The 27,500-nt window shown below is 40.7% G+C and overlaps 1 protein-coding gene across 3 annotated transcripts in view; it reads left to right on the top strand.

Moving 5' to 3' along the window:
* The window catches only part of LOC123514729, a 425,201-nt gene that overhangs the window by 376,111 nt on the left and 21,590 nt on the right, over nt 1-27,500 (top strand). For all 3 annotated transcript variants that reach the window (XR_006677693.1, XM_045272811.1, XM_045272810.1), the window contains exon 4: nt 19,917-20,073. Coding sequence is in view for 2 of the 3 variants with exons in the window: in XM_045272811.1 (XP_045128746.1) it covers nt 19,917-20,073 (157 nt within the window). In the remaining variant the exon portion in view is untranslated. The remainder of the gene's footprint in view (nt 1-19,916; nt 20,074-27,500) is intronic.

Below are 27,500 nucleotides of genomic sequence, written 5' to 3'. Positions count from 1 at the left end.
AGAGAGAGAGAGAGAGAGAGAGAGAGAGAGAGAGAGAGAGAGAGAGAGAGAGAGAGAGATTTAGCAACAAACAAATTTGATCACACACACACACACACACACACACACACACACACACACACACACACACACACACACCATCTCCAGGCGACCATTAACACAGCCTGCAGGAAGTGTGTCGCGTCCGGCCCTTGCTGTTGACTCGTTAGTCCATCTCTCTGGTGAGCCTTGTCCCACGTGACCGCTGCTTCAGACCCGTTTCGCCTCTTCTCCTCTATATTCTAGTGTTCCACAAAGAGTATTTTCAAAGACCAAATACATAAAGATTAATTTCACAGCTTTGGAGTTTTTTTTTTCTCATCGCTGATGCAGATTACGTTATAAATCATCGTTAGAATCGTTGAATCACAGACACTAGCGACTGTTGCAATGAATCAAAATACGACCCGAAAATATTTATAAATGGTGGCCTAGATTCTCGAGATGCACAGGAATCAATAGGCAAATCAGTAGTGAGCGATGCGTCTTAACAATGGCAGTCATCTTCAAAGCAAACGTTCTCCTCGATGTCGGAACTGAGACAGAACAATGCCGGCCGCCAGTGGAAAATTACATAGCTAAAGGGAAAGGAAAGAAAAAAGAACGCTGTGATTATTTCATGGTAATTTCGTCTAATCTCGTTTCCCTTGAAAAAATGTCATTGCAGCGCCCCATTTGGCCAGAATAATTCAAACTGGCGCAACAAAATGGCGCTAAATAGTAAAATGCGATTATGGCGGTGCTGCATTTGAAAATTAAGGACAAAATTATGTGCCGCCATTATGAAACGCACGCTGCTGTCCTTGCTGGCGCTGTGCTGGAGGAGAAAATAATACACTCGCACAGGTAACAAGCGATCCGAACGTTAGGCAATAAGTGAACACAAGTGAATAAAAATATATGAAGTGCTTTGTTCTTTCTTTCTATTTCTGTCATCTCATAACGCTCATAGAACAACAGGAAACGAAATATGATCTCATTTTTGTAAGTCATATTTTCATTTGTACAGTATAATCAGTAAGAGAGCAGGTAGAGCCCTTTGATCTAGTAATACACACCACTTGCAATTCGACAAATATTAGCCATCAGTTTTACAAAATGAAGCACGCATTAGGAACATCATTTATCAGAGGTACGTGTACATTGCATCTCCTCGGCTTCACTCCTGCCAGGTTAATTTGTACAGCAGGAGCCTCGTTCGGTGTTCTTCGCCAGCTGGTGTCTCTGCGTCAGATGGTGCCTCCCCTACTGTCTGCCACGCGCACGTCAGGAGCCATGTAGAGCCATGGACACAAATAGTAGCTGACGCAGTAAGAGCTTAAAAAGAACTGATGAAACGCATGCTGGGCTTCCATCAGATTAATCACTTATTTTCTCTATGGATTTCATGAACCAGTACCTGCACAAATGTATCGAAATGTGCTTCATTTATGGCGTTTTTTCCATCTATAAGTCTTGTGTAGAGGGAGGAAAGAGTACATTTAATGCCTCTGTCCTCCCATCGGTTCTCCCGCCGCTGGTCCCTTTGAAGGCGCCTCCTGGGGTGATATCCGTAGCAATTCTCCTAATGGCGGAAGAATGGAAGAAAAATTACGGTGATTCCACACACACACTGCTTTGCTTTGCCCTGCCATAGATCACAGCTACAACAACAAATATCACTTCTTTTACTGCTGCTGCTGCCAGTACTACTACTGTTGCTACTAATGGTGCTACTACTACTACTAATACTACTACTACTAATACTAATACTAATACTATTACTACTACGACTTCCACTACTACTACAGCCACCATCACCACCACCACCACCAACACTGTAAAGAAAAATTAACAGCAAACAACAACAAAGGCAATTCTCCACCCCATATACCTCCTCTCTTCTTTTTTAATCTTCCGCACCTCCTTCACATCTTCCCTATAAAGAGAAATATTCAGCAGGTGTCAAGCAGTGAGTTATCGCTATGGTGCCTCTGAGTGGTACCAATTAAGCGGCACGTTCTCCTTCCCCTCACGATAGGAAGCTCAGGTGATGTGACGTCATATCTTGTCCTTGAATCTCTAAAAACTGACTGGAAAATACAGAAGAAACAACTATGTGTTCTTTATATATATAAAAAGAAAAAAATGATGATAAATATATGTAAAATAAATACATAAATAAAATAAACCCTTACTTCTTCTAATGTCCCGATCGTGCTCAGTCTTTCTACATATTATTATTTATTATTCCAAAATCCTTCTTTTTTTATATCACAATATCCATAAAAGAGAGAAAGAAAAAGAGCTCCAGCCACTGACGTCGGAAGTACTTCGTAACACTAATGTGCTTGAGTTAAAGGCGATGTAACGCGGGACCGCCAAAGAGAAACATACAACACAACATTCACGGATCGACACAAACGTATCCCTTTGTCTGCTCGTTTACTGCCAGAGAGATTATGACGAGTATATTTATCCAACACTAGTGAGGGAAACATTTCGTAACACTAATTTTTTTTTTTTTACTTAAAGGTGATATAACCATGGCATCAAAAGACCACAAGAACACAAACACACATAGTTACACAAACTAATCCTCTTTCACTCTCAGAAAGGGTACGATTATTTTCTTTTTTTTTATTTCAGCAACACTGGACGAATTCTCTGAGTGAACATACAACCACACGCGTGAAAGAATCAGAAGAAGTACCCATTTCTTTATTGTCAATCGTATGTTTCTAGATCACATTATTTATATTTTGCCAGCGAGATAATGACCTGAGCTAGATGACTTTACTTCACGAAAAAAAAGCATGAAAAAAGCTGACTATTTTATCCTCACAGTTGCATCTTTCTAAATCCTACACTCAAAATCAAATCTGCCTAACAATAAACAGAAAACGAAAATACAACAAAAGACACTGAAGAAGCAAACAACCCTGTACATCTCTTTGAAGTCACACAACATTAAAAATGAGACATCTAAATAATTTCAACATTTCATTAAACCTGAAAAGACAGAAACAGCAAAAAAAAAATTTAAATAAATAAATAAATAAATAAATAAGAGCATAAACATTCGATAAAAACTGAAACTATACCATTCAATCCTTAGCTGTTAATCATCACTCTAAACCAAACACACAAAATGCCCACACATTTCATTAAACTCAAGAAGACACCAATAGTAATAGAACACAGTTCAACACACCACTCTCATAGCAGGTTAATCTCTTTAGGACTGGGACGCATTTTACCATGAGTTTTATGTATCATTAAACGGTATTATTGACATTAGTAAAGGTCTATGGAGGTCAGAAGATTAATGGCCACAGTCTTTACTAACTTAATCCCCCATATAAGTTTCTGAAGCTGTGTAAAACCACCAAATAGTAAACAGAATGAATATGAAAACATGTCGTGTATTGAAGAGGTTAAAGAGTCAAACGATACACGTCAGGAATTTTCGTGTTTTCACCCTTTTTGCAGTGGTAGGATGCGTGTTACAGTGAGGGGGAACCAGCCAGTGCAGCGCGTCGACGGATGATAGAGTGGATGAATGCAGGTTAATGTGCCGGTGGTAATGATGCAGCTTGTCGCCTCTCTTGTTACTGGGTGTTGAAGTATGTCATTGTGCAGGTAACACATTACGCACTGCTCTTCGTTAACCTTGCTTTTTTTTCCTCCCTCTCTCTTTGTATCTCTTTCCCTCCCTTTCTTTCAGGCAAACTAAATGCATGTAAATATACTGTCCTCACGTGTTCTCTCTTTCTCTATATCTCTCTCTTTCGCTGTTAGTGAAGTAAAGAAATATAAAATATACAGAATAAGTTAACAGGTTGACAGACACAGGCAAACAAACAGACACAGAGAAAACAAATGAAAAGACAACTGTTTATCCTAGCAATTCTTTTCCTCTTCATTTTATTGTTGCTTTCTCCTAAAATGAATTCGGAAAATCTCTCTCTCTCTCTCTCTCTCTCTCTCTCTCTCTCTCTCTCTCTCTCTCTCTCTCTCTCTCTCTCCGGAATAACGCCTCAAATCACCACAAACTAATTGAGTCCCGTACTAGTTTAAACACACTCCCTTCCGTGTAATTAATCCTGAACTGTGTGGGTCATTAAGGTCCTTCCGGCTCCTGCAGCGCCGAGCTCCTATCACTGCTGGAAGACTCACGTCCGGCTTCATTTCAGTTTTGTCTAATTGTTCTAATCAACTTATATGTACTGTACGTGCTCCCCCCCACCCCCATTACCGGCTTCTCTCTCTCTCTCTCTCTCTCTCTCTCTCTCTCTCTCTCTCTCTCTTTCTGGCAAGACGTAATTTTGTTACATTTTTTTCTAAAAGTTTGCTTGCTATTGTATGTTCCTGTTAAGTTTGTTATTATTACTATTTGTTATAATTTTTTTTATTATCATCATTATTATTGATACTGTTATTATTAACATTTTTATCATTATCATTTTTTTATTATTATTATTATCTTTATTATTATTATTGTTATTATTATTATTTTTATAATTATTATTATCATTATCATTATTACAATTATCATTATTATTATTATTATTATTATTATTATTATTATTATTATTATTATTATTATTATCATCATTACTATTATTATTTTTATGACTACTTATCAACATCATTATTACTGAGGTGTTGAACTTGTAAAATTGTAACAATATCAACTACTTATGTTACACTAACATTACTAGTACAACAATCATCGTATTAATCTGAACTCAAGGACAAACATATACACTAATCCAGTCAAACACACTGACACACATGCACACTCAACACCAACTTCCATCACAAACACACAAACACCCAACCCTCCAAACACACACACACACACACACACACACACACACACACACACACACACACACACACACACGCACAGTAATCTGCCCTCTTAATTGGACAACCGATATTGGTGTCCGATTCCCATGTCGCACAACGTCTAGTGAACCATTCAATCCTCCGTTCCTGCCTTACAAAAACCTGAAACTCTTGGCACACCTCAACCAGCGCCTCCCTTCCTCACCCTCCCGCCGTACTGAAGCCAGCGCCGCCATACGAACGCTGGGGGGCGGGTATTCTTGCCTCCACAACGTGTACCGAGAAGAGGGTTTTTCAGGGCCGCTTTCTCGTGCTTCCAGGAGCTGGCCGGGTTTCAGCGGGAGGTCTTGACATGATGGGCAGTCTTGTGCTTATGGTTCTCCCTCCTTTTTGTAGGGATACTGATTTTATTTGTGTCAGTTTTTGCCTTTTCTTTTGTTTGTTTGTCTGAGTGTAATCTGTCTCGCTGTCGGTGATTCCCTATAGTGCTATGGTTCTCTCTCTCTCTCTCTCTCTCTCTCTCTCTCTCTCTCTCTCTCTCTTCAACCACCTTTTTGGACTGCCGGAATATGTCGAGCTTTTTTCCTTTTTTTTCTGCGCTGTCATGCCTTGTTTGGGCAGACAGGAGAGGTTTTTACACTCCCTTTTTTTCTGGGTTTGCTTTGAGTGCCTGGCTTTGCACGGAACATCTCTCTCTCTCTCTCTCTCTCTCTCTCTCTCTCTCTCTCTCTCTCTCTCTCTCTCTCTCTCTCTAGAATACAGACTAATCTCATCTCCTTCTTTCTGCTTCTTTGATCTCTATAATGCATTTCTAGACAAATTTTGAAGCTTTTGTCATCGCCTTCACTTTCTACATTTGGAATTGTGAATAGATCATAACAACATAAATGTCAAAATAGCTAGATAACAGCATATTCTCCTTCTCTCTCTCTCTCTCTCTCTCTCTCTCTCTCTCTCTCTCTCTCTCTCTCTCTCTGTCCTGTCTCACCACCAAACATCCTCTTAAGCGGGCGATGCAGGAATTAATAATGCGCTGCGATAAATCTCACTAATTACTGGCAGAGTGATGGTGGGATTACTGACGTTGGGAGCTTAATGATCATATCCCCACCACGTTATAATCGCTTCTGACGCAGCGCTCTGTCTCTGTCGCGCCGTCTCTCCGTCCCTCTCCCCCTCTCCCTCTCCTTCTCCCTCTTACTCTCTCTTAATGTGTGATTGCGTCAACATGAAAGACAGTGAGTGAACTAAAGGATGATCTTAAGGACGGAAGACGTTAACAGAGAGAGAGAGAGAGAGAGAGAGAGAGAGAGAGAGAGAGAGAGAGAGAGAGAGAGAGACTATACATACAAACATTAATAACCCTCAGAATGTTATGCCATTTAACTAAAAAAAAAAAAAAACGACTACAAATCATACAATAAATTTCAACGCCGATCATTAACTGCTTATAAGTTCACACATCCTTGCACTCCACACATCCATGTCTCCCTTTTACTCCTTCCAAGCACTTCTATAAGGGTATGTTTCTCTGGATGGCCTTCCACACTCAGCTCTCCGATACAGAGACAATGAGGGGGATGGGAAGCAGTGGTTGTATTACGACCACTACACCCACTCTGATGTTTGATATGAAAAGGACATTGCTTCTTTTTATTGGTTGGTGAAGGCAGCGTGGAGTCGAGGAGGTTAGGGGCTGGTAGTGACGGGTAGGAAGAGGAGGAGAACGAGGAGGAGAAATAAGGGCTAAGGTAAGATAAAAGTGAAGAACATAGAGAGGAATAACTTGAAATAGGAGAAATATGGAGCTCAAGTAATGTTGAAGTAAAGGGAATTGTGTTAGGAGAACTTAGAGAGAGAGAGAGAGAGAGAGAGAGAGAGAGAGAGAGAGAGAGAGAGAGAGAGAGAGAGAGAGAGAGAGAGAGAGAGAGAGAGAGAGAGAGAGAGAGAGAGAGACAGACAGACATACATACATATATACAGACAGACAGACAGACACACAGACACACAGACAGACAGACAGAAACAGAGACAAAGAATGACACTAAGCAATATACAAAAGACTAAAAGTAAGATCAAGAATACTCTTCCAAAACTTAAATACTTAAAAAAAAATGAGCACAGATCAAATCACGTCAAAAAAAAAAAATCAACCATCGAAGTTAAAAAAAAAAAAAATAAATAAATAAATAAATAAAAAGCCGTTCGAAAACTTTGGAAAAATATATGCATTTAAAAACAAACTAATCATACACCATAAAAGATCACAGTGTAGGAAAAACAAAGTAAGGGGAAGAGGCGACGGGAACTAATAGGCGGAGGGCGAGACGGGTAGAGGATGCAAGGGAGCGGGTGGCAGCGTGGGTAGGGATGCACTGGGGATACGAGGCAGGAAGCAGAGATGGCTGTGGGTTGGGAGGTAAAAGCGGCTGGCAGGAAAAGGGGGAAACAGAGTGTAAACTAGCGACAAGAAGTCGTGTAGCCAGCGAGTTTATGGCGAAAGGATGCTAGATAGAACGACGTGGGGAAGAGAGAGAGAGAGAGAGAGAGAGAGAGAGAGAGAGAGAGAGAGAGAGAGAGAGAGAGAGAGAGAGAGAGAGAGAATACTGACAAACTAATAAAAGGTGAAAGGAAACTGGAAGGATGAAAAGGAAAATATGAAATCAGAATGTGAAAAATTTCTTGAAAGAGAGAGAGAGAGAGAGAGAGAGAGAGAGAGAGAGAGAGAGAGAGAGAGAGAGAGAGAGACAGCGTAATGACATCATTTTCATTATTAGTAATATGCAGTCATCATCACCAACACCATTAGCATCCTGACCCCCCTTCACCATTACCATCATCATCATCATCATCAACACCACCATCAGTAAAGAGTGCGACATTATTTTCTGTACGGTAAAGAGAATAAAAAATCTCAAAAAGTAAAAAAAAATCTCTAGGGGTATCATTCTTCAAATTACACTTACTCCTCCTTTTCAAATCGCAGTTTGCTTTCAAATACTCAAACATTTCTCTATCATTTTTTTAACGAGCACAAAGAGTACTGCAGTTATTCAATATGAGCCTGTGCATCTTTCCTAAAACGGCACATCAATCAGGTTCACTCATCTCACGTTACGGAAAAGGATGATTTCAAACTTCAATAACGCCAAGCTTCGAATTTCATGATAGGAATCGCTGCAAGAAGATGAGATTCTATGTTTACTTATGTGCGTGTGTGTGTGTGTGTGTGTGTGTGTGTGTGTGTGTGTGTGTGTGTGTGTGTGTGTGTGTGTGTGTGTGTGTGTGTGTGTGTGTGTGTGTGTGTGTGTGTGTGTGTGTCTGGGGCTTTCGTGGGAGGAGAGGAAGGGTGTTCACCGACGTGCGATAGAGCGAGAGAGTAAACAAACCCATCCTCACTCGAGTTTATCTTTGGACTGAAACACAAATGTATTTTTCAGCCTGAACGTGATAAGAACTCGCAGAAGCAACATACGTATGATAACAGAGGGAAATTACTGCATGAAGAGTTCTTGAATATTGGCGGGAAAATAAGTTCCCGAAAAGAAGGTCGAGAGAAAGCGTCATATTTTGGAGCAAGGGAGAGGAAAGAGATACATGAGAGGGGAAGAGGCAATATGAGACAGGGAGGAGGGTCCTGGCACCTAACGAATAAAAGAGGGAAAAAATGGAGCGCCTATATATATATATATATATATATATATATATATATATATATATATATATATATATATATATATATATATATATATATATATATATATATATATATATATATATATATATATATATATATATATATATATATATATATATATATATATATATATATATATATATATATATATATATATATATATATATTTATTTATGTATATATACCAACAAACACACACCACATACGTGAGAGAGAGAGAGAGAGAGAGAGAGAGAGAGAGAGAGAGAGAGAGAGAGAGAGAGAGAGAGAGAGAGAGAGAGAGAGAGAGACTGAACGATCAACTTGCATTCTTATTTCTTCATATCATGACTTCCATTAGCAGGAATACTTTTCTTCTCGAGTTTTCCACATGCCTTTCTTCTCAACACACGTGATCATTGTCATATCTACTCCTTATTTCGTCATTCCAACACTTCGCCTTCTCTCGTCCCCCTCTGCGAGTTTCCTTCCCCTGCGAGCACTGGAAGTCTCAGATGTGCTTTCCTTTCTGTTATCCCTCCCTCCGCACAATCTTAAGGCGTGGGATGAGGTGGTGCGCTAGGGATTATGGGTAAAAAGGGGACAAAGTAGAAGAGTAGCTTTTGATAACCTCCCTGTTCCTTCAATTTTCGCCTGCCGCCCCGCCACACTCTCCATCCCTGCCACTTCCACCCGGCGTCCCGTCCTGGCTGCGACCCTTGCCCTTGTCACATCTTGTCCTCTCCCTTCCTCTTCCCACCCTCTTATCTATCCACCCCTTCCTAAAATGTCGTCCCCCATAGAGAATCACCCTCCGTTTCTCCCCAGCAGCCGTCAAACCCGTCTTCACACAGAGATTAAAGTGCGCCAGGCCAGTATTTTAGCCATCGCAGACAGGGGAATGTGAGCGGCGTCTTTCACCTCCTGTCGACATGGAGACATGAAGAGATGTGGGTTGGAAAAATCATTCAATATCTTTCGTGCTTCCCTTCCCTTCTGTGAGCCTCCTAATAATCTCAGTGGTAAGGCAAAGTTGTATAAATGTCTTTATAAATCTTTTGCTTGATATTTTTGTTGTATTTCCTTCATGTATAAATTCAAAATATCTAGTCAAGAAACAAAGGCAAAGTTATTAAGGTGACTGAGAGGTGCACTGTTGCCAATTACAAGTAAGAATGGTAGAGCTGGCACTGCGTCACTCTTCATGAAACCTTAACGACTTCCTGGTGACAACTCATAAGGCAAACTATGGAGGAAATGCGAGAAGTTATAATACTCCATAATTTCAAATGACTGTCTTAATAAGGATGGAAAGAATGACATTAAAACTTTGGCATTATTAATATCACGATTCGAAAAATGCCAACCTGAGCCAAGAATGGAAAACGTTATGGTGGCGAGGAAGTGACGAGGTGAGTGGAGGGCGAATGGTGAATGGGGGCGATGAACAAACAGTGAAGAGTGAGGATCAGACGCACGACACGCGAGGGAGTCATGAAGGTGAAGACAAGTAAGGGCTGGAGTAACGTGTTGAGAGATGAAGAGGCAAAGAGAGGAAGGATGAAGGGCTTTGCGTGGCGAGAGGCTGCGTGTGTAAGCTGCGATGGTGCAAATGGAGAAGGGGACGGACGATTCGGAGGCTGATATGTTGACCGTTCTGGGAAAGCGACCATTTGCCCTTCCGTATATATATTATTTCATCCTATCTCCAGAAAGGACATCGTGATCACGGCCTTTCCAACTTAATCCTCCTCTGTCCTACTTTCCCTCATCTCTGTCTTTTCTTTATTTCCATGTTCTCTCCTTGGGCCGCTCCTTGTCACCCAGAGCAAAATGTGTAGAGACAAATGAGGTGGGGGGATTAGGCAAGAGTAAAATACAGAGGATAGAAATAAGAGGAATAAATGTAAATACGCTTCAGAATCATCCCCTATAAGCAAACAGAACAATAGCAATACCACGTCGCTTTTCACTTCAACACACCAGGTATGCCAGCGTCTGTTTAGGCACCACCTGAATATGATACATGAAAATGAATAATATTAAAGTTAAAGCATGTTTGAACGACTTATTGTATGGTGAGTTGGGAGTTAAGCTTGGGTAACAGCGTCCTCTATATTTGACACGGCTCCCGTCTGCTGGCATCTCGTACTCGTACACACTACACAAAGCAAAGGAAGATCCTTCAGTAAGTGCCCCAGGATCGTCTTATCCCTTCGTTGGTTTCCGATGATGAACGAGACACAAGACGGAAGAAGTTCATTACATCGCATCAAAGTTTCCAATATTTCCATTCCAGACACACAAGAGGACACAGAGGACAGCTTATGATGGGCTTATCAAAGTCTTTACCTATTATCTGACTCCAATTGGAGCCAATTTAGCGCTGCCAGACGGACATACGAAACCACCATCATTTGCATCTCTCATCTCAAAGGTCTTATTGATTATCTGCATCCTATCGAGACCAATTTACCTCTACCGGCAAACAGGCTCGCCCTCCGGAGCTCCAGTCTTGTCTCATGCCGCCAGCGAGGGAATAACCAATTGAGGATCTAATTCCCTTCCTCAGCGCCATCCATCACGCGGCTGCCAGCGGCGACGCGGCTGCGGGTCAGGGAGAGGAAGCCCAGAGGGGCGGCTCTCTGGGAGGCGAGAGACGTAGATAGCTTGATAACGAGACTCACGAAAGCCAACAGTATATAAAATCAACTATATAATTCTTTAAAATTATCAACAAATAAGTATGGTGTAGAGAAAAATCTGAAAAAAATATAGTAGTCTCTTGGATGATATTTATAATAAAAAATTCCCCCATTTACAAAGCATTCAAGTACAGTAAGAAACACTCTCCCAGCTGACACGCCTTCACTCACAACCTTACCTCACATAAGGTCTTATTTAAAAACCTATTTTTTCCTGAGCAATGCTATTTTGAAACACTACAACTATTAGTCGGATTTCTGGTAAATGATCTTCCACTGATGAAGAGTATATCCTCAAAGAACATTCAAATCATAAAAACACCCTTAAAAACTCCAGTAATCTCTGCTACGACATATCAAAAGTAGCCAAAATAAGACAACACCCTCCACAGTCACACCTTCATTTACCCTTCTCTTCCTCAGCAGCGTGAGGTAGCATGGCGGCCCTAACACTTCTATAATTTCCTCCAATAGTTCCTAAAGGCTGCCCGGCACCCCTAAACGTGTTCCTGATCCCCCAGGCACATCATCCAATGGTCTGTGAGGACGAGGGGCCAGGCCAGTTACATGCGCTCGTCCAGATTTCATTATCCCATACACGAGCAGTACCAGCTAATGGCGAGGGTCGTGGTGAGATTGGCCCATCCCTGTCTGGCCATAAACACCTGCGAGACATCTACAAGGAATGTCCTTAAACCCCGAGGAGATGAAACAGGAGAGGAAGGTTTAGATACAGGTGGAGGATACGAATTGGAATGCAGGTGAACGATAAGAGTGGAAGAATAGCAGGTAAAATACGGTAGACAGTTGATGATACAGAAAGATAAACGGGCAATCAGTGAATCAAGTTGAAAAATGCGCACGAACGCTTGAGGCTGAAAGATAAAAAGTAAAGCAAGGTAAACAGGAAAGAAAACGTGATACAGTAATAAAACAGAAACGACACACGAAAAACATGAATAAATAAAAAGTGGACATTTACTTTTATCCGGAGAGTAATACAGGAACGTAAAATCAACGCTTCCAAGGAACAGAATAACGTGAGGCTTTACTCTACCTCATTCTTTACCCTTACTTCATCCTTCGCTCCTTTCCGCCACTCACCACTATTAGACCACTTCACACTCTTCACGCACCTTGTATATTATAACACACTTAACTGAACAATAAGAGCATATACTCGTAGAAGTGTAATGAAGTGTGTTAGTGCCAGATACAAGGAACAGTGGGAATAAAGAAAGGGATGATGGAAGAAGATGGGAAGCGAAGGGAAGGGAAGGGAAGGGAAGGGATGGTCACAATGAAAATAGAGAGGCAGAGGAAACAGGAGGGGGAAAGGAGGAGGAGAGGAGAGATGGAGTGGAAGCAAACGAGTTTAGATGAATCAATTTCCTACAGTGGTGTGATTAATGACACAGCCTCGCCTCAACGATATATTTGGTGAGTAATGTTATCTCTCTCTGTCTCTCTCTCTCTCTCTCTCTCTCTCTCTCTCTCTCTCTCTCTCTCTCTCTCTCTCAAATACATTACTACAAATTTAAATTCTTCTTGTTTTTTCATTTTTTTATATACTTTTTATTACATAGAACACACACACACATTCACACACACACACACACACACACACACACACACACACACACACACACACACACACACGCACACACAAATAGAAATCTTGAAAACACATGACAGACAGACAGTCGGACAAGGCAAAAGTTTCACGGGAAAGAAAGAAAACTACAAACAAACAAACAAACGGACAGTCATTTTCCGGCCCGGTTCTCGCGGCGCCCCTCGGCAGGTCCACGTCAGCACACACGCAGCGGCCACGACCCAACGGCGACGCATCTCCATTAAAGCTTTTAAACTCGAGAAATTTGTTCAGACTTGAGCTTCGAGCAAAAGTTTGTCGGCGACCTCGACCCTAGTTAGCTTGCCTCCTCCGCCTACTCCTCCTCCTCCTCCTCCTCCTCCTCCTCCTCCTCCTCCTCCTCCTCCTCTTCCTTTCCTGCTTCCTTTCTCCCTCTCCCTCCCTTTACCAGCACGAGATTTCTTTATGGCGGGGAAAAAGAATGAGTTAAGGTTTTTTTTGCTTCTGTTCTATTTACGGTTTGAATGGGTCTGAGATTTAATGACAGTTTGTTGTGTTCGTTCATCTTGTCGCTTTGTTGCTTCCTACAATCTTGTTAGGATACATTGCGCCGTGATTTTTCTTTTCTTTTGTAACTGTTATCTATTTGAATTGGCGTGAGATTGTTATTTTTACCACTTTTCCTCTTGTCGTTACTTTACAATGGCTAGAATATCATTATCTCCGCAGACATTTGAAGAGTCATCTGTCAGGATTTTTCTCCAGCCTACTTATTTAGGTGCAAGATTTAATGATATTTCGTTTTATTACATTCAATTGTTGTTTTCCACTATTTCCGCTAAATTTAGAATAACCGAGTCATATTTCTGTCAGTTCATTCTTCTGATACACTTATTTTACTGCAAGACTTAATACCATTTTGTAATATTGTTTTCACTCATTTCTTTAGGTCCTATTCATATTTCATAACTTTCCCATTAAGAGCTGCTGATATTAGTCAGTTTTCTCCTCATGTACATTCCATTGACATAGGATTTAACGAAGATTTGTTTTATTGTCTTCTTTGGTTTCGTCTCAATACAATTTCATACTCTCCGATGAAATTCCAAGAACCTTTGTCAATTTCTCTCACAAATCATCAATAATTCATTTTGATACAAGGATTAATGTTTCGTCGCTTTGCATTCTCTCCTTCCATTTCACAATATCGTACTTTCCGTTCAGTTTCCAAGAATCTCTGACAGCCCCATCTTACTTATCACCGAATCCACCACGCACTCATCCATACTTCTCATATCCCAGCTTCTTCAATCTTCAATCTCTCCTCTCTTCAACCGTACTGTGAAAGCCAGACGAACCTCGCCGCCTTTATCACCAATCATCCCCTCTTGTGTAAGTTAGCCACGGACCAAGCCATCCCTCAAGTCCCCAGCTGCACCCAGACGTTAGGCAATTAGGGGAGGTAAGTTTTGGTTCTGAGATATGAATTGTGCGTGACGGGCGAAAGGCGAGGGTGACGCGTGAAGAGGTGAAGTCGAACGGAAGAAAGATGAAACAAGGGGAGGAAAGGACGCGGTAATTTAGTGCCTCATTGGTGAATGATGAAAGTGGGTTATATCTTAATGGTGTAAAAGAAGGTTGTGACGTGAGGAATGATCTGGGTACAAAGGTGTGGGAGTGGGAAATGGAGTAAATTGCTGCCACATTCCTTTATTTGCATCTCATTATTATTTTTTTTCTTGCACCTCAGCCACACAATTTTACTGTGGACTTGGGTGATTCAAAAGTTCTCTTATTATTGCTGAGTGTGAGGTAAAGAGAGATTACATTTACTGACACTTACTCACTCCTTCAATGATACATATTTCACAGCATATGTATTCATGGAAATATTACCAAGGAATTATGGTAAATTTGAAAAGTTCCCCTACTATTACTAAATACAACTTAAAAGGAAAATGAAGGCACTCATTAACTCGTCCTATGATAAAAGGGAATCTACATCAACCCAACTCAACCATACAGAGAAGTATTACTGAGGATTGATGATGTGTTTCAAAAGCTCTCTTACAATTGGTGAGTATGACCTAAAGGGAGATTACTGACTCACTTACAGACACTCACTGACTCCTCAACAACACAGGGAAGCATTACTGAGGCCCAACAATGTACTTCAGACGACCTCTTACTTTTTGTTTATCTCATTCCATCCCCATCACCCCTCACAACCAACCACTCTTAAGGACCGCACTAGTGGGCAGCACGATGGCCTCTTCAAGCCACTAGAGGAGGTGAATAGCAGCCAGGGTGTTGCTGAGGGCCTACCGGTGACCTCAGTACAGAGACTTAATAGTTAGTTGCCTCCGGACATGACCAGAAGAAATGTGTTAGTGACCCTCAAGATGGTTTTGAGCCATCATAACTTTTCTTTCTAGCTGAGGGAGGCACTCAATTGTTTGTTTAACTAGTTTTTTGAGGGGGAAGAACGAGATTGTAAAGAGATGAAAAAAGAAAAAAAATGATAAAACGTCTCCCTCCTCCAACACAAATTTTTTTTTAATAATTGCTCCTCCAAAAAAGAGACAAGCAAATAATAGTCATGGCTAATTTCCTCTCTAGCAATTCCTTTCCATTGCATACGATACCAAACCACCAAACATGTTATATACAATGACCTTCATGCAATGCTCCAATTGTGTCATCAATATTCACCTGTCTGTAATCGCGTCACGAAGCTTAATAACAAACACTCTGAGCTGTCATGTCCTTGAATCAGTGTGACGGACATAACAGCCACACACTAAGCTGTCCTATATTGCGGCGCCCATCCTCCTCTCTGACCACTGAACCGCGGGAGGGTGAATGTCCATTACCTGGAGACATAAGGCTGATTACACCATCCGGGTTAGCAGTTATCTCCCTCAGTGCTGGCCTCACACACGTTCAGCGTCTATCAATTACCTTTCTTAGTGTTCCAGTTAGTACTTACCATCCCCAGCCTCCTCTAACACTTCCCCGTATAGTGTCTGCTAGTTTGCCAGTCAGCCAGTTCTCTTCCCTTCCTCTCCCAAGACGCCCGTTCAACGACAGACAGTAAGGAAGATAGAGAGTCCAGTACATTGTTCAGTTGTTGGTCAAGAAAATTACTTTTGTTTCTTTCCATTGTTTAGGTTTTTTTTAACATTTTTTTCTGTTCTATTATTTTTCGAAATAATATGAATTTCTATTTCTGTTTCAGTACTTATATTACCAGACAGTGTCCTATAATGTCTTCCTTTATCTCCGCGAATTCCGCTTTCTTTGTTTTTTGTTTTTTCGTTTTATGAACAAGAATTTGTATGTTTTTTGTGTGTTTTTTCAGTATTTTTATAACAAAGAGGTAGTTTCCAATACTGTTCTCTTGCTTTAGCATAATCTTTTTTTTTCTTTCACTTTCTTATTCTCCAGTATTTATATAATGTTCTTTTACCTTTCATATTTCTACAAGGAAAGGTATTTCTTTAAAGTAATAATTTCCTTCATCCTCAGAGTCTGCTTTCTTTTTATACTTATTTTCTACTTTCATCTAAAATTTATATAATTTTCCTTTTTTTCTATTCTTCGGTACTTTTATCATCAAACCATTATTTTTCCGGCAATGAATTCTTCCTTTTTTAATAACCTCTTCACTACCAGGACGTGTTTTCATATTTATTATGTTTAATATTTGGCGACTTTATACAGATTCAGAAACTTATATGGGGATTGAATAGTGAAAACTCTGGTCATTGATATTTCCACCTTCATTGATCCTACCTAATGTAAGTGAAAACGTCAAATCACACCGAAAATCATGATAAAAATGCGTTCCAGTAATGAAGGGGTTAATAGTGTTTGATGTCTTACACTGATATCACCCATATCATTAAGGGCACCATGAAAAAGAGAGGCTGAGGTAAAACACCAGAGGAACACAGATCAAAACAACACCCAGGGATCTGTGTCATGATGCACTAACCACTCAATTACACGTTTGAACTTAGTAAAATGAAAAATTGCTCTTTGTAATATAAAAGCTGTGTTGGAGTTCAATCTTTATGTTTTTTAATAAACTTGTCCAATCCGTCACCTGGATTGAATTCGGGTTGGAATCTTTATACGTAAAAAAAGAGAAAATACTCGTTTTTTTCAGTGTTTTTAATGAAATTGTTATTCAGCGTTTTATATATTCATGTAAAATCATTGTTCCTTGCTATACTTTTATTTACGTTTTTCGTTGTCTTTCTCAACAATCAACACTTTCTTTATCTATCTGTCTTTCTAGCCATCTCTCTATATATGCATTCTGTTGATCTTTATATGTCTTCTCTCTCTCTCTCTCTCTCTCTCTCTCTCTCTCTCTCTCTCTCTCTCTCTCTCTCTCTCTCTCTCTCTCTCTCTCTCTGCGTGCACCTCCAGTACATATTTCATATGTGGCAGCACGAATCCCATACAGCACTCAGGAACAGCCAAGCATCGCAGAGACAGTAACGGGCAGCTGTGCAATGCGGGGACCTCTGACCTTTATCCTGACGGGGAGGGAGAGAGAAACAGCATAGAGGGGTGAGCTGATGGAAGAGGAAAAGAAAGGGAGGGGAAGGGAGGGAAGGGAGGGAAGGGAGGGAAAGAATAGTTAGAGGGAAGAGAAGTAACAGGCAGGGGGGAAGTAATGGAAGAGGAAAGAAAGGGAAGGGATGAGCAGCAGGAGTTGTCACGTGGTAATCAAAGTCAAACGAGTGCAATGAAGAAGAGAAATGGTTGTTTGTACCCATAAGCTTGTGTCCATTGACGGTGTGTGGCTTCGTGGGTTTAGGAGAGCAGTGGGAGGTGTTAGAAATGAGTGTGTGATGGAATTTACTGTAACAACAAAAACTACTACTACTACTACTATTACTACTACTACTACTACTACTACTACTACTTACTACTATTACTATTACAACTACGGCAACAACAAAATCGTTAATACCATGAAGAGTAACAAAAAAAAACGAAATATAAGAACAAAATTAAAACAAAAGATAAAAGCAGGACATCAGTTTCATTGTTTCCTCTACGTATTTTTCATTTTCTCTAATCCTCTTTTTCCTGCTTCTCCTATTTTTCTTTATCTTCCTCCTCCTCCTCCTCCTCCTCCTCCTCCTCCTCCTCCTCCTCCTCCTCCTCCTCCTCCTCCTCCTCCTCCTCTTCCTCCTCCTCCTCCTCTTCCTTCTACTCCTTCTCCACTCGGTCCTGTCGTCGCGGCTTCATTGCAAAGAATTCTGAACTAAGCCGGTCGGGAAGGATTAGCGGCTCGTCTTTCCAATTTGGTGCATAGTTGTCCCCGCAATGACAAACTTGGCGGGGCCGGGAGGTACGCATCTCACTCCACCACGAGTTTGTTCCTATTAATACTACACACCTGGTGACAAGACTTTCCAAACCTATCACCAATTCTCTGCCTAGTGTTTGATTGTCTCTCACCGGTTTTGTTTTTTATATTAATATTTTTTCTTCACCGAGATATTTATTTGTTTACTTATTTTCAAACCTCACCTTTATTTCGCCTTTTGTTTATCTCTCTTCGGTTTTGTTCTTACTTCCAGCTATTAAAATAATTTCCTTGTATTTCTGACCTTTCGTTTTTCTTGAAGGTCAAAACGAAACTTTCTATGTCATTACTTATATGTACATTAACGATTCTTAATGATTTCCTACATCCCGTCTACATCGTCATCCTAAATACCTTGAAACGGTCTGCCTTTAAAGCTTTGAATTCTATCTGGTATATTTTTACTTCATCACGAACCAGTCTGAGACATCTTTGCTTCTTCAATAGTTACCTCGAATCTTAAAACAAAGTAAGGATTGAAAAATCTATTAATATTATCCCATACATTCCTGTAGATACATATAAAGATTTAATGCATTATTTTGAACTCTCATATAGCAATGAAAGGGTTGAAATACGAATCCTGATACTTATTACTTTAAATCAGCCTATAAAAATTGATACGTAATGACACTCCTTCCTCTTCTTAAGCACTTCGAGATCTCACTATCCAAAGCCACACCACACAGCCACCTAAACACTCCCTTAGGTATCACATCGACCTGCCCTCCACCTGCTCTCTGTTAGACCCGGTGCGCTGCGTCCCTCCCTTCAGAATTCCAGGGGCCATAGCCAGCCTGGAAACTCGGCGCCATCAGGGAACTGTCGATATATTCATTGTCTGGACTGAGGTGCAAATTGCTTTCGTGTACAGAGTGAGATAGAGAAGCCTGCGTGTGTGTGTGTGTGTGTGTGTGTGTGTGTGTGTGTGTGTGTGTGTGTGTGTGTGTGTGTGTGTGTGTGTGTGTGTGTGTGTGTGTGTGTGTGTGTGTGTGTGTGTGTGTGTGTGTGTGTGTGTGTGTGTGTGTGTGTAAGGATCGACCACTTTCCCCTCTGGTAAATTATCTGAACTCCTTTTTTCTCCCCCCCCTTCTCCCCCTGTCATGTTTCAATGGGTCTTGATCACACACCTGGGCTGCAGTGATGACGGTGATTACAGCGCCATTCAAAAGTCTTTATATTTATTGATGACTGTTTTTTATGACCGTCCATCCGAAGCTCCCTCCCTGCCCTAACCTGACCTGACCTGACCTGGGAGGCGTATGTAGTAATTCTCTCCCTTACACCCTCTCATCACCTTTCCCTCTCCCTTCCCTCCCGTCTCACTCGCTCTCCCTTCATCCTTTCAGTGGATATCCTGTTCTATGTTATTTGTTTGCTTTTTTTTGGGGGGGCGCAGGGAGTTTTCTTTTACACCTCCCTAGTTTTCTTCTTTGAATTTTTACCACCTCTCTCTCTCTCTCTCTCTCTCTCTCTCTCTCTCTCTCTCTCTCTCTCTCTCTCTCTCTCTCTCTCTCTCTCTCTCTCTCTGGGCCTTATGCAACCTTTTCTTTCCTTCCTTCAACACTAAACAATCCCTTTTCTCCTTCTTTCATAATTACCAACTCATCTCCCCCCTTCTCTCTCTTTCCTTAGCATCAACACTTATCATGTCTCTCTCTCTCTCTCTCTCTTCTGCAGCGTGTAATCGAACTTTCTACGGGGACGTCGGGAGGAGCTACGAAGTGCAGGTACAGCGTCCGGTCAACATGCTCACTACCTTCACCTGCCACCTCACCTTCGTGGCCGAGGGGAACCAGTACGGCGACATTGTGCAGCTCATTATTCAAGACTTCAAGTGAGTACATGTTAAGAGTTCGGCCTCGTAGTTAGTAGTGGTGTTGTTATGTGTATGTGAAGTAAAGGTGATGGTTTTGTAGGTATAGGGTACACCTGTAGATAGATCCTGTGTTGTAATAGTGGTTGTAGGAGTGTTCTTTATTGAGTGTGTGTGGTGGGGTGTGGGGAGGTGGAGGAGTGGTTAGAGGCGTGTGTGTGTTTGAAAGTATTCTTCAAACTATTATGTTGTTGAATTAAGTTAAAAGCATGAAACACATAGGTATATACAAACTCTCTCTCTCTCTCTCTCTCTCTCTCTCTCTCTCTCTCTCTCTCTCTCTCTCTCTCTCTCTCTCTCTTTCTCTCTTTCTCTGTCCTCTTTCTCTCTACAAGCGCAGTGAATTAGTGAAGCCAACAACTACGCGCACTCAGGCGGCAGCGGAAACTCTGTGAATAAGGAAGGCGAGGTAATGAATCATGAACACAGACAAATAACACCAATAGCGACAACGGCAAGGGCACGACAAGGACGCGGCGAACACTCACTTCAATACATACATGACAGGAAAAAATATCAAATAAAGTTATAAAATGATAAAAAAAAAACATTCAGCAATAAACATCGTAATGAAATATAAAACACGGAGTAAAACGTTGATACAGCAATGAAAAAGGAATCAAATGTTTAGGATACAACATAGAATACATATACATTGAAAAGTATGAAAAATAAAACATACACAAAATAAAAACCTTAAAGAATATATATATATATATATATATATATATATATATATATATATATATATATATATATATATATATATATATATATATACGTACCGAAATTAGTAATCCTTGACATCAATAGAAACAAATCAGTAGGCAAATACAAAACACATAAAAAAAGCATTTAAAATCTTTAAAAAAAAATATTACACATACAGAAAATAAAGACCTTAGATCATAAAAACACATTTACGTACCGAAAGTTAGTAATTCTTGACATCAATGAAAACAAATCAGCAGGCAAATAACAAAAAACACAAAAAAGCATATAAAAAAAATATATATATATCATATCTACACAAAATAGACACCTTAGAGAGTGTATAAATCTACGTATCAAAGTTAGTAATCCTTGACATCATTGAAAACAAGTCAGTTGGCAAATATAAAACAAAGTAATAAAAGAATATAAAAAAAAACAATTCACCACCAACAAACCACACAGGAGGAAAAAAAAAAACACTATTCAGCTCTCAAACCAACTAATCTTAACACCGATGAAAGAGACTCACACGCTCAAGTGAATGGGATGAATGAGTGAGCACTTTTAAGAGCAGACCGCGGGAAGTAACGGGACGCTGGATTGTGAACGGCGCACAATGGACCCTGAATAATGAATGCAGCATTAAGGCGGGACTGAGTGGGATCTAATTAGAGGTGGAGAGGCGGACCACGCGGCGCCTTCTGTCCTTTTCCTTGTACACCATTATTTACACCGAGAAAAAAGGGAGGAGGAGGGAGAGGAGGAAATGGTAAGGAAAGAGAAAAGGGAGAGTGTTATACAAAAGGTAAAGTAAGACTTTCAATTTGTTTGTAACATGCCTTTTCTCCGCCTGTGCAAGCTAGTCTCCATAGAAAGGGAAAGAAGAAACATTATTCCATTCACTCTTATTTTTCACACTGTTCTTACATCAGAAGATACTCAGACACACTTCATTTCCTTTCTTTTTTTTATGTCCTGGCTTATAGCGCCTGTAGGCATATTTGAAGAGTATGTATGGGAAGCGCTGTTAAGCTTCCACCCATTAGTGGCGCAGGCAATTTTATTTATAGTGGTACCCATATTAGGGCCTATATCACCAACCAAGCGCATCTTAGAACCTGTGAATCATGGTGAAATGTAGGTCATTTTAAACCACTCGACAAATGACATAGCTTTAAAGCGGTATGTGGTGTGATTCGAACCTACGCGTGGACGTCTGCCTGATCCCAAGCTCACTACTTTATCCACTATCTTATTTTCCTTCCTGTGAAGGTGTTATTGAAGGATGGATTCTATATGCGACTTTAGTTGCCATTAGTTGTTACTTATTAAAGAAACTAAGTTTGTGTATTTCTTTGTGGTTTGTCGAAATGAACACAATTGTAATTCGTGAAGACAATACCATTATAATATATGGGAGTAACACGCTCAAAATTGGTTACTGCTCTGTTGAAAGAATATGTATTAATAATCAGGGTACGTTTTATTAGTCCTTTACTTGTGTCCCTCTTGACAAATCCAAGAAACTCGAAAAGAAAATGTAGACATGACTCATTTGGATGTTTACTACCTAGATTCTATTTCACTACCAGACGGATTATTCCCAATATAACTAACAGCTTATCACTACATATTTTTTTACAATAATCCCTTCATACATTCATCCAGCTCACTGAAGTCAAAATATCCTTCCTCCCCTTCTTTCTTTCTGCCTCAATACAAAACATTTTTTTCACACCCTGAATGTTAAATAGATAAGCCCATCATGACTATGAGACGGATACAGATATACACATAAAATTAAGAATGAATTATGTACAGTGTGATTAAGTATGAATGTGTCACGTCAACAAACTCTCTTAATCCGATTATATTTGAAAGTCCAACAAGAAAAGACACGAATGAAGTTTGAAACAAGTAATTCCATCTTTTTTTGGTGAGTGTCGATTGGTGCGCTGCTCTCTACAGGTAAAGGGAAAGGAAAGAGAATTCACAAAATCTGGTAAAATATTCAGGAGACGGGTCAGAAAGCTTAAAATCGAATATAGTCTTCCATACACACACACACACACACACACACACACACACACACACACACACACACACACACACACACAGAGAGAGAGAGAGAGAGAGAGAGAGAGAGAGAGAGAGAGAGAGAGAAGACATACAGATTGACAGACGGACATACAGAAAAACAGACAGACAGACAGACAGATAGACAAACAGACAGACATAAAAAAATGTAGAAAACCTAACCTACATACTTCCCTTTTCTATCCCCCACTCCACCCGTACACGTCCCGTTCAGCAAGCTTTTCCACCAATCCTGATTTCACTCCCTAAATCATTCCCTCACTAAGCCAGCCATTTATTTCCCGGAATCTGTCTTTTCATCAAGATTCCCACCCACATATCCACCCAGGCAGATACTCAGTCACTCCCTCCAACCCTCACTCATTCACTCATTCTTTCATTCACGTTCGTCATCACAGATTCTACCATCCACTAGTCCAAACCGTCACTCACTATTCCAGTTATTTATTCATCCAAGTATTGAGCCATTCAGTCAGACCTGTCAGCCATTCAGAAAGCACGCCAACCGTTCATTCCGTCATTATTTAAGCATGAATCCATTTGCTGGTGAGATGTCCACCCAGAGTCACTGATAACTCTGTCAATATTTGTAGATACGTCACCAGCTCGCTACCTTGCTCTCCGGTCAGTCAGTGAACGAAAGAGACTATTAATTAGAGAGATACCAAATAGTCTAACTGGTTGTATTATTTATAGATAAATATGTTACTTAAACATTCTTCTTTTATCACGACAGTGAATTAATTTTCTCTAGTCTCTCGGTCTTCTTTACCATCCTCATCAGCGCCCATTACTAAACATGTCTTCTTTCACTGCATTGATTAACTTTTTCTTTTCAGTAAATTCATCTTCAACATTTTTGTTCCTACACGCTCCTCGTCTCTTCTGACATACCGTAACCACCCAAATCTCGCCCTCTCTCTCTCTCTCTCTCTCTCTCTCTCTCTCTCTCTCTCTCTCTCTCTCTCTCTCTTGTCTACAAACTGATGTACTACATATGTTGGCCCTCAGATACATTTGTTACTCCCCGAGAACACTGCAGTATCTTCATTTCAACTGGCAACCGGAGAATCAACTAGTAAGACAGACAGCGAGACACTCAGGAAGATAGTTGGTTAGTCAGAATGTCAGTTTGTCAGCCATTCAGTTAGCCAACCATTTATCCAGGTAACGAGTCATTCAGTCAGCCAACGAAACATTTACCATGAAAATAATTAATCAATAAGTCAATCAGTTAATCCTTAAGTCAGTGAGTAAACCAACCACTATGCACTCCAAAGATCCATCCACCCACTCAGCCTTCCATCCACACGCCCCTCCATACAATCAGCCGTAGCATGCACTCACATCTACACAGCTCAGGAGAACAGCAGTAATCATCACAGCGAGACACGTGCAGCAAATTGGAATAAACAGCAAATGGGGAACGAGAAAACGAGAACGAGGCGGAGCGAGGACAAAACGAGGCGAGGGAGAATAATGAAAATGAGAATCCAGGGAGAGGAAAAGGAGAGAAGGAAGAGGGGAGGAAAAATGAGAAGGGCGAGAGTTTATAGTTATTGCCTGCGTGCGACCCGTGCGTTGGTTACGAGGATTCTCTAACATGGAGCTAATGGATATCACGTGAACACTACGCTACAGAGCCACTCGAGTCTGTGTGGATGGGGGGAGAGTGTGTGTAAGCGAGACTCAAACTGGATCTACCTGACAGTATGACGCTAAAGTGCATAAATGTAAAGAGAGAGAAGAGAGAGAGAGAGAGAGAGAGAGAGAGAGAGAGAGAGAGAGACGATAAGAGGAAAGGTATATAGATAGATAGATAGGCAGGTAGACTGATAGATAGAGATAAAGATATGGCTAAAAAAAAGGTAGCTAAATGAATAAACACACAGATAGATAAAGAGTAAGACACATGGTGACAGATAAACAGATAGAGAGATAGAGATAGATAGATAGATAGATAGATAGAGAGAGAGAGAGAGAGAGAGAGAGAGAGAGAGAGAGAGAGAGAGAGAGAGAGAGAGAGAGAGAGAGAGAGAGAGAGAGAGAGAGAGAGAGAGAGAGAGAGAGAGAGAGAGAGAGAGAGAGAGAGAGAGAAGAAAACATGCAAAAGATTAAGAAAAAAAGATAAAACACATAAAATCAAAAAGTAAGATGAAAGACACAAGAAACGAAGGAGGGAAAGAAAGCAAGACCGAAGGAACGAGAGAATGAAGGAAGGAAAAGAGGAAAGAAGGAAGAAGCAAAGAGAAGTCATTTGGGTGAGTGAAAGAAAAGAGGAGGAAGGCAAAACACAAGACAAAGACAGAAGCAAAGGAGGAAGGAAACAAGATGAACGAAGCTGAAGAGAGAAAAAAACACACACACACACACACACACACACACACACACACACACACACACGTAGCAAGAATAAACGGAGTGAACTAGACAAGGTGGGTGTTCGTATGCATGGAGGCCACGGGCGAGGTTGGGTGCTGAAAGAAATATAGTTGGAGGGACGGAGGTAGGAAAGGGTAGGAGAGAGAGAGAGAGAGAGAGAGAGAGAGAGAGAGAGAGAAGGAATGAAGGTATAGGAAACTGGGAGATAAAGAAATTCCAAGAAGGGAGATAATGGAGAGCAAAAAGAATACACAGATAAATAAAAATAAAAAAAGAAGAAAAAAAAAACGGTGTCAAAGATCTTTAAGCGCAAAAATAAAGACAAAAAAAAATAAACAAGAAAAATGTAGAATAAAAAAGTCAAATTGCGATAATAAAAAAAAAACTAAAAACAGACGAATAATAACGAAACTAAACGTTCAAAAACAAACCTGAAAAGGAAACTAATGAATATAATGAATGGAAGTGACAGAGTATGGAAGAACGAACAGGAATGAAAGAAGAGACACAACAGGAAGAAACAGGGAGACACATAAGGAAAAAAAAGGAATGAGAAAAGGGGAAAACTAAGACCAGTGGACCCAGATTGAGGAAGAATGAGACAAGGAAAGAAAGAGAAAAAAAACAGTGGAAGTGAGAAGCAGAGAGAGAGAGAGAGAGAGAGAGAGAGAGAGAGAGAGAGAGAGACGGGATCCGGTTTATTGACTAAGGATGGATGTGACAGTGTCGGTTTTACTACTGAAGAAGAGGAACTGACTCGACTGACTTCACGGGGCAGAGACAGAGGAGAATGCTTAATCGCGTGAGAGAGAGAGAGAGAGAGAGAGAGAGAGAGAGAGAGAGAGAGAGAGAGAGAGAGAGAGAGAGAGAGAGAGAGAGAGAGAGAGAGAGAGAGAGAGAGAGAGAGAGAGAGAGAGAGAGAGAGAGAGAGAGAGAGAGAGAGAGAGAGAGAGAGAGAGAGAGAGAGAGAGAGAGAGAGAGAGAGAGAGAGAGAGAGAGAGAGTACAAACCTTATAATGAAACAGCCACAGACAAACACAAAGGGTGTCTGGAAAAAAGATGGGAGAACTAACCTAACCTAACCTTATCTAACCTAACAACACCAGAAAAATGCCACAGACGAACACAAAGGATGGCTGGAATAAATATGGGAGACCTAACCTAACCTAACGTAACCTAATCTATGTACTGAAGTAGTCAATTGTCAGTGTGGCTTCCAAGATGACAAGAGGCGAGCTGTCCTTCAGTAACTTGATTATAAGGAGCGAACAAGCTAAAAAGAAAGGGAAAAGAAAAAAAAGGAGGGTGTGAATTGGAAGGAAGACGGTGAAAGTAAGTGACGTTACAAATGAAAGGAGGTAGGAGGAGAGAGAGAGAAAAATGGCTGGAGTAACGAACAGGGAAAGGTAGGGAAGGTGAAAAAAAAAAGAATTGTGAGGAGAAGGAAGAAAGAGGAGTGTAGTGAGGGGAGATACAAATGAGAGGAAGTGGAGAATGGAAAGCGGTAGAGAAAGAAACGAGAAGGATATCCTTGCCTCCATGCACTCCAAATATTAAGTTACGGATAAAAGTTTAAATATCGGTGTAAAAAGTAATAAGCAAAGAATTTATAACAGAGAGAGAGAGAGAGAGAGAGAGAGAGAGAGAGAGAGAGAGAGAGGGAGGGAGAGACAGAGAGAGAGTCTATGAACAAGAGAGTGATATTAAGGGGTGATGCTACATGGGAAGCATTTTACTCTCTCTCTCTCTCTCTCTCTCTCTCTCTCTCTCTCTCTCTCTCTCAGTCCATAGGCAAATGTGAAGCAGCACCCTAAGCCTTCACAGAGCTGGACAGAGTGTGGGTGTTGAGAGCAGAGGCAAAATAGTGGTCACCGTCACCCACGGAAGTGTATGAAAGCCTTTGTATGGCAGCGTGTTTGCGTTTGTGACTATGCGTGTGCGTGTGTATGCATATATAGCGATAAAGATGAGTGTGACAATGCTTGAATAAAAATAATGGTCCGGAGAGGAGAGATCTGGCAACAATGCATGGGTGTCAGTGTTGCCAGCCTTTTGTCCTTTATTTTTATCCTCCAAGTGAAAGGAATGTTAAGATTTTCAAGCCACCAGTGTACATGTGTTTGAAGAAGCAGTGTTTCTTTTTTCCAGGCTTGACACCAAATCAGCGAAGGGGTTAGAGAAAAAAATTAAAGGCT

The sequence above is a fragment of the Portunus trituberculatus genome, chromosome 38 (assembly GCF_017591435.1).
Source record: "Portunus trituberculatus isolate SZX2019 chromosome 38, ASM1759143v1, whole genome shotgun sequence".
In the NCBI taxonomy this organism is placed as follows: domain Eukaryota; kingdom Metazoa; phylum Arthropoda; class Malacostraca; order Decapoda; family Portunidae; genus Portunus; species Portunus trituberculatus.
Note: the sequence above shows the minus strand (reverse complement) of the source record. Positions and strands in the feature narration are given on the sequence as shown.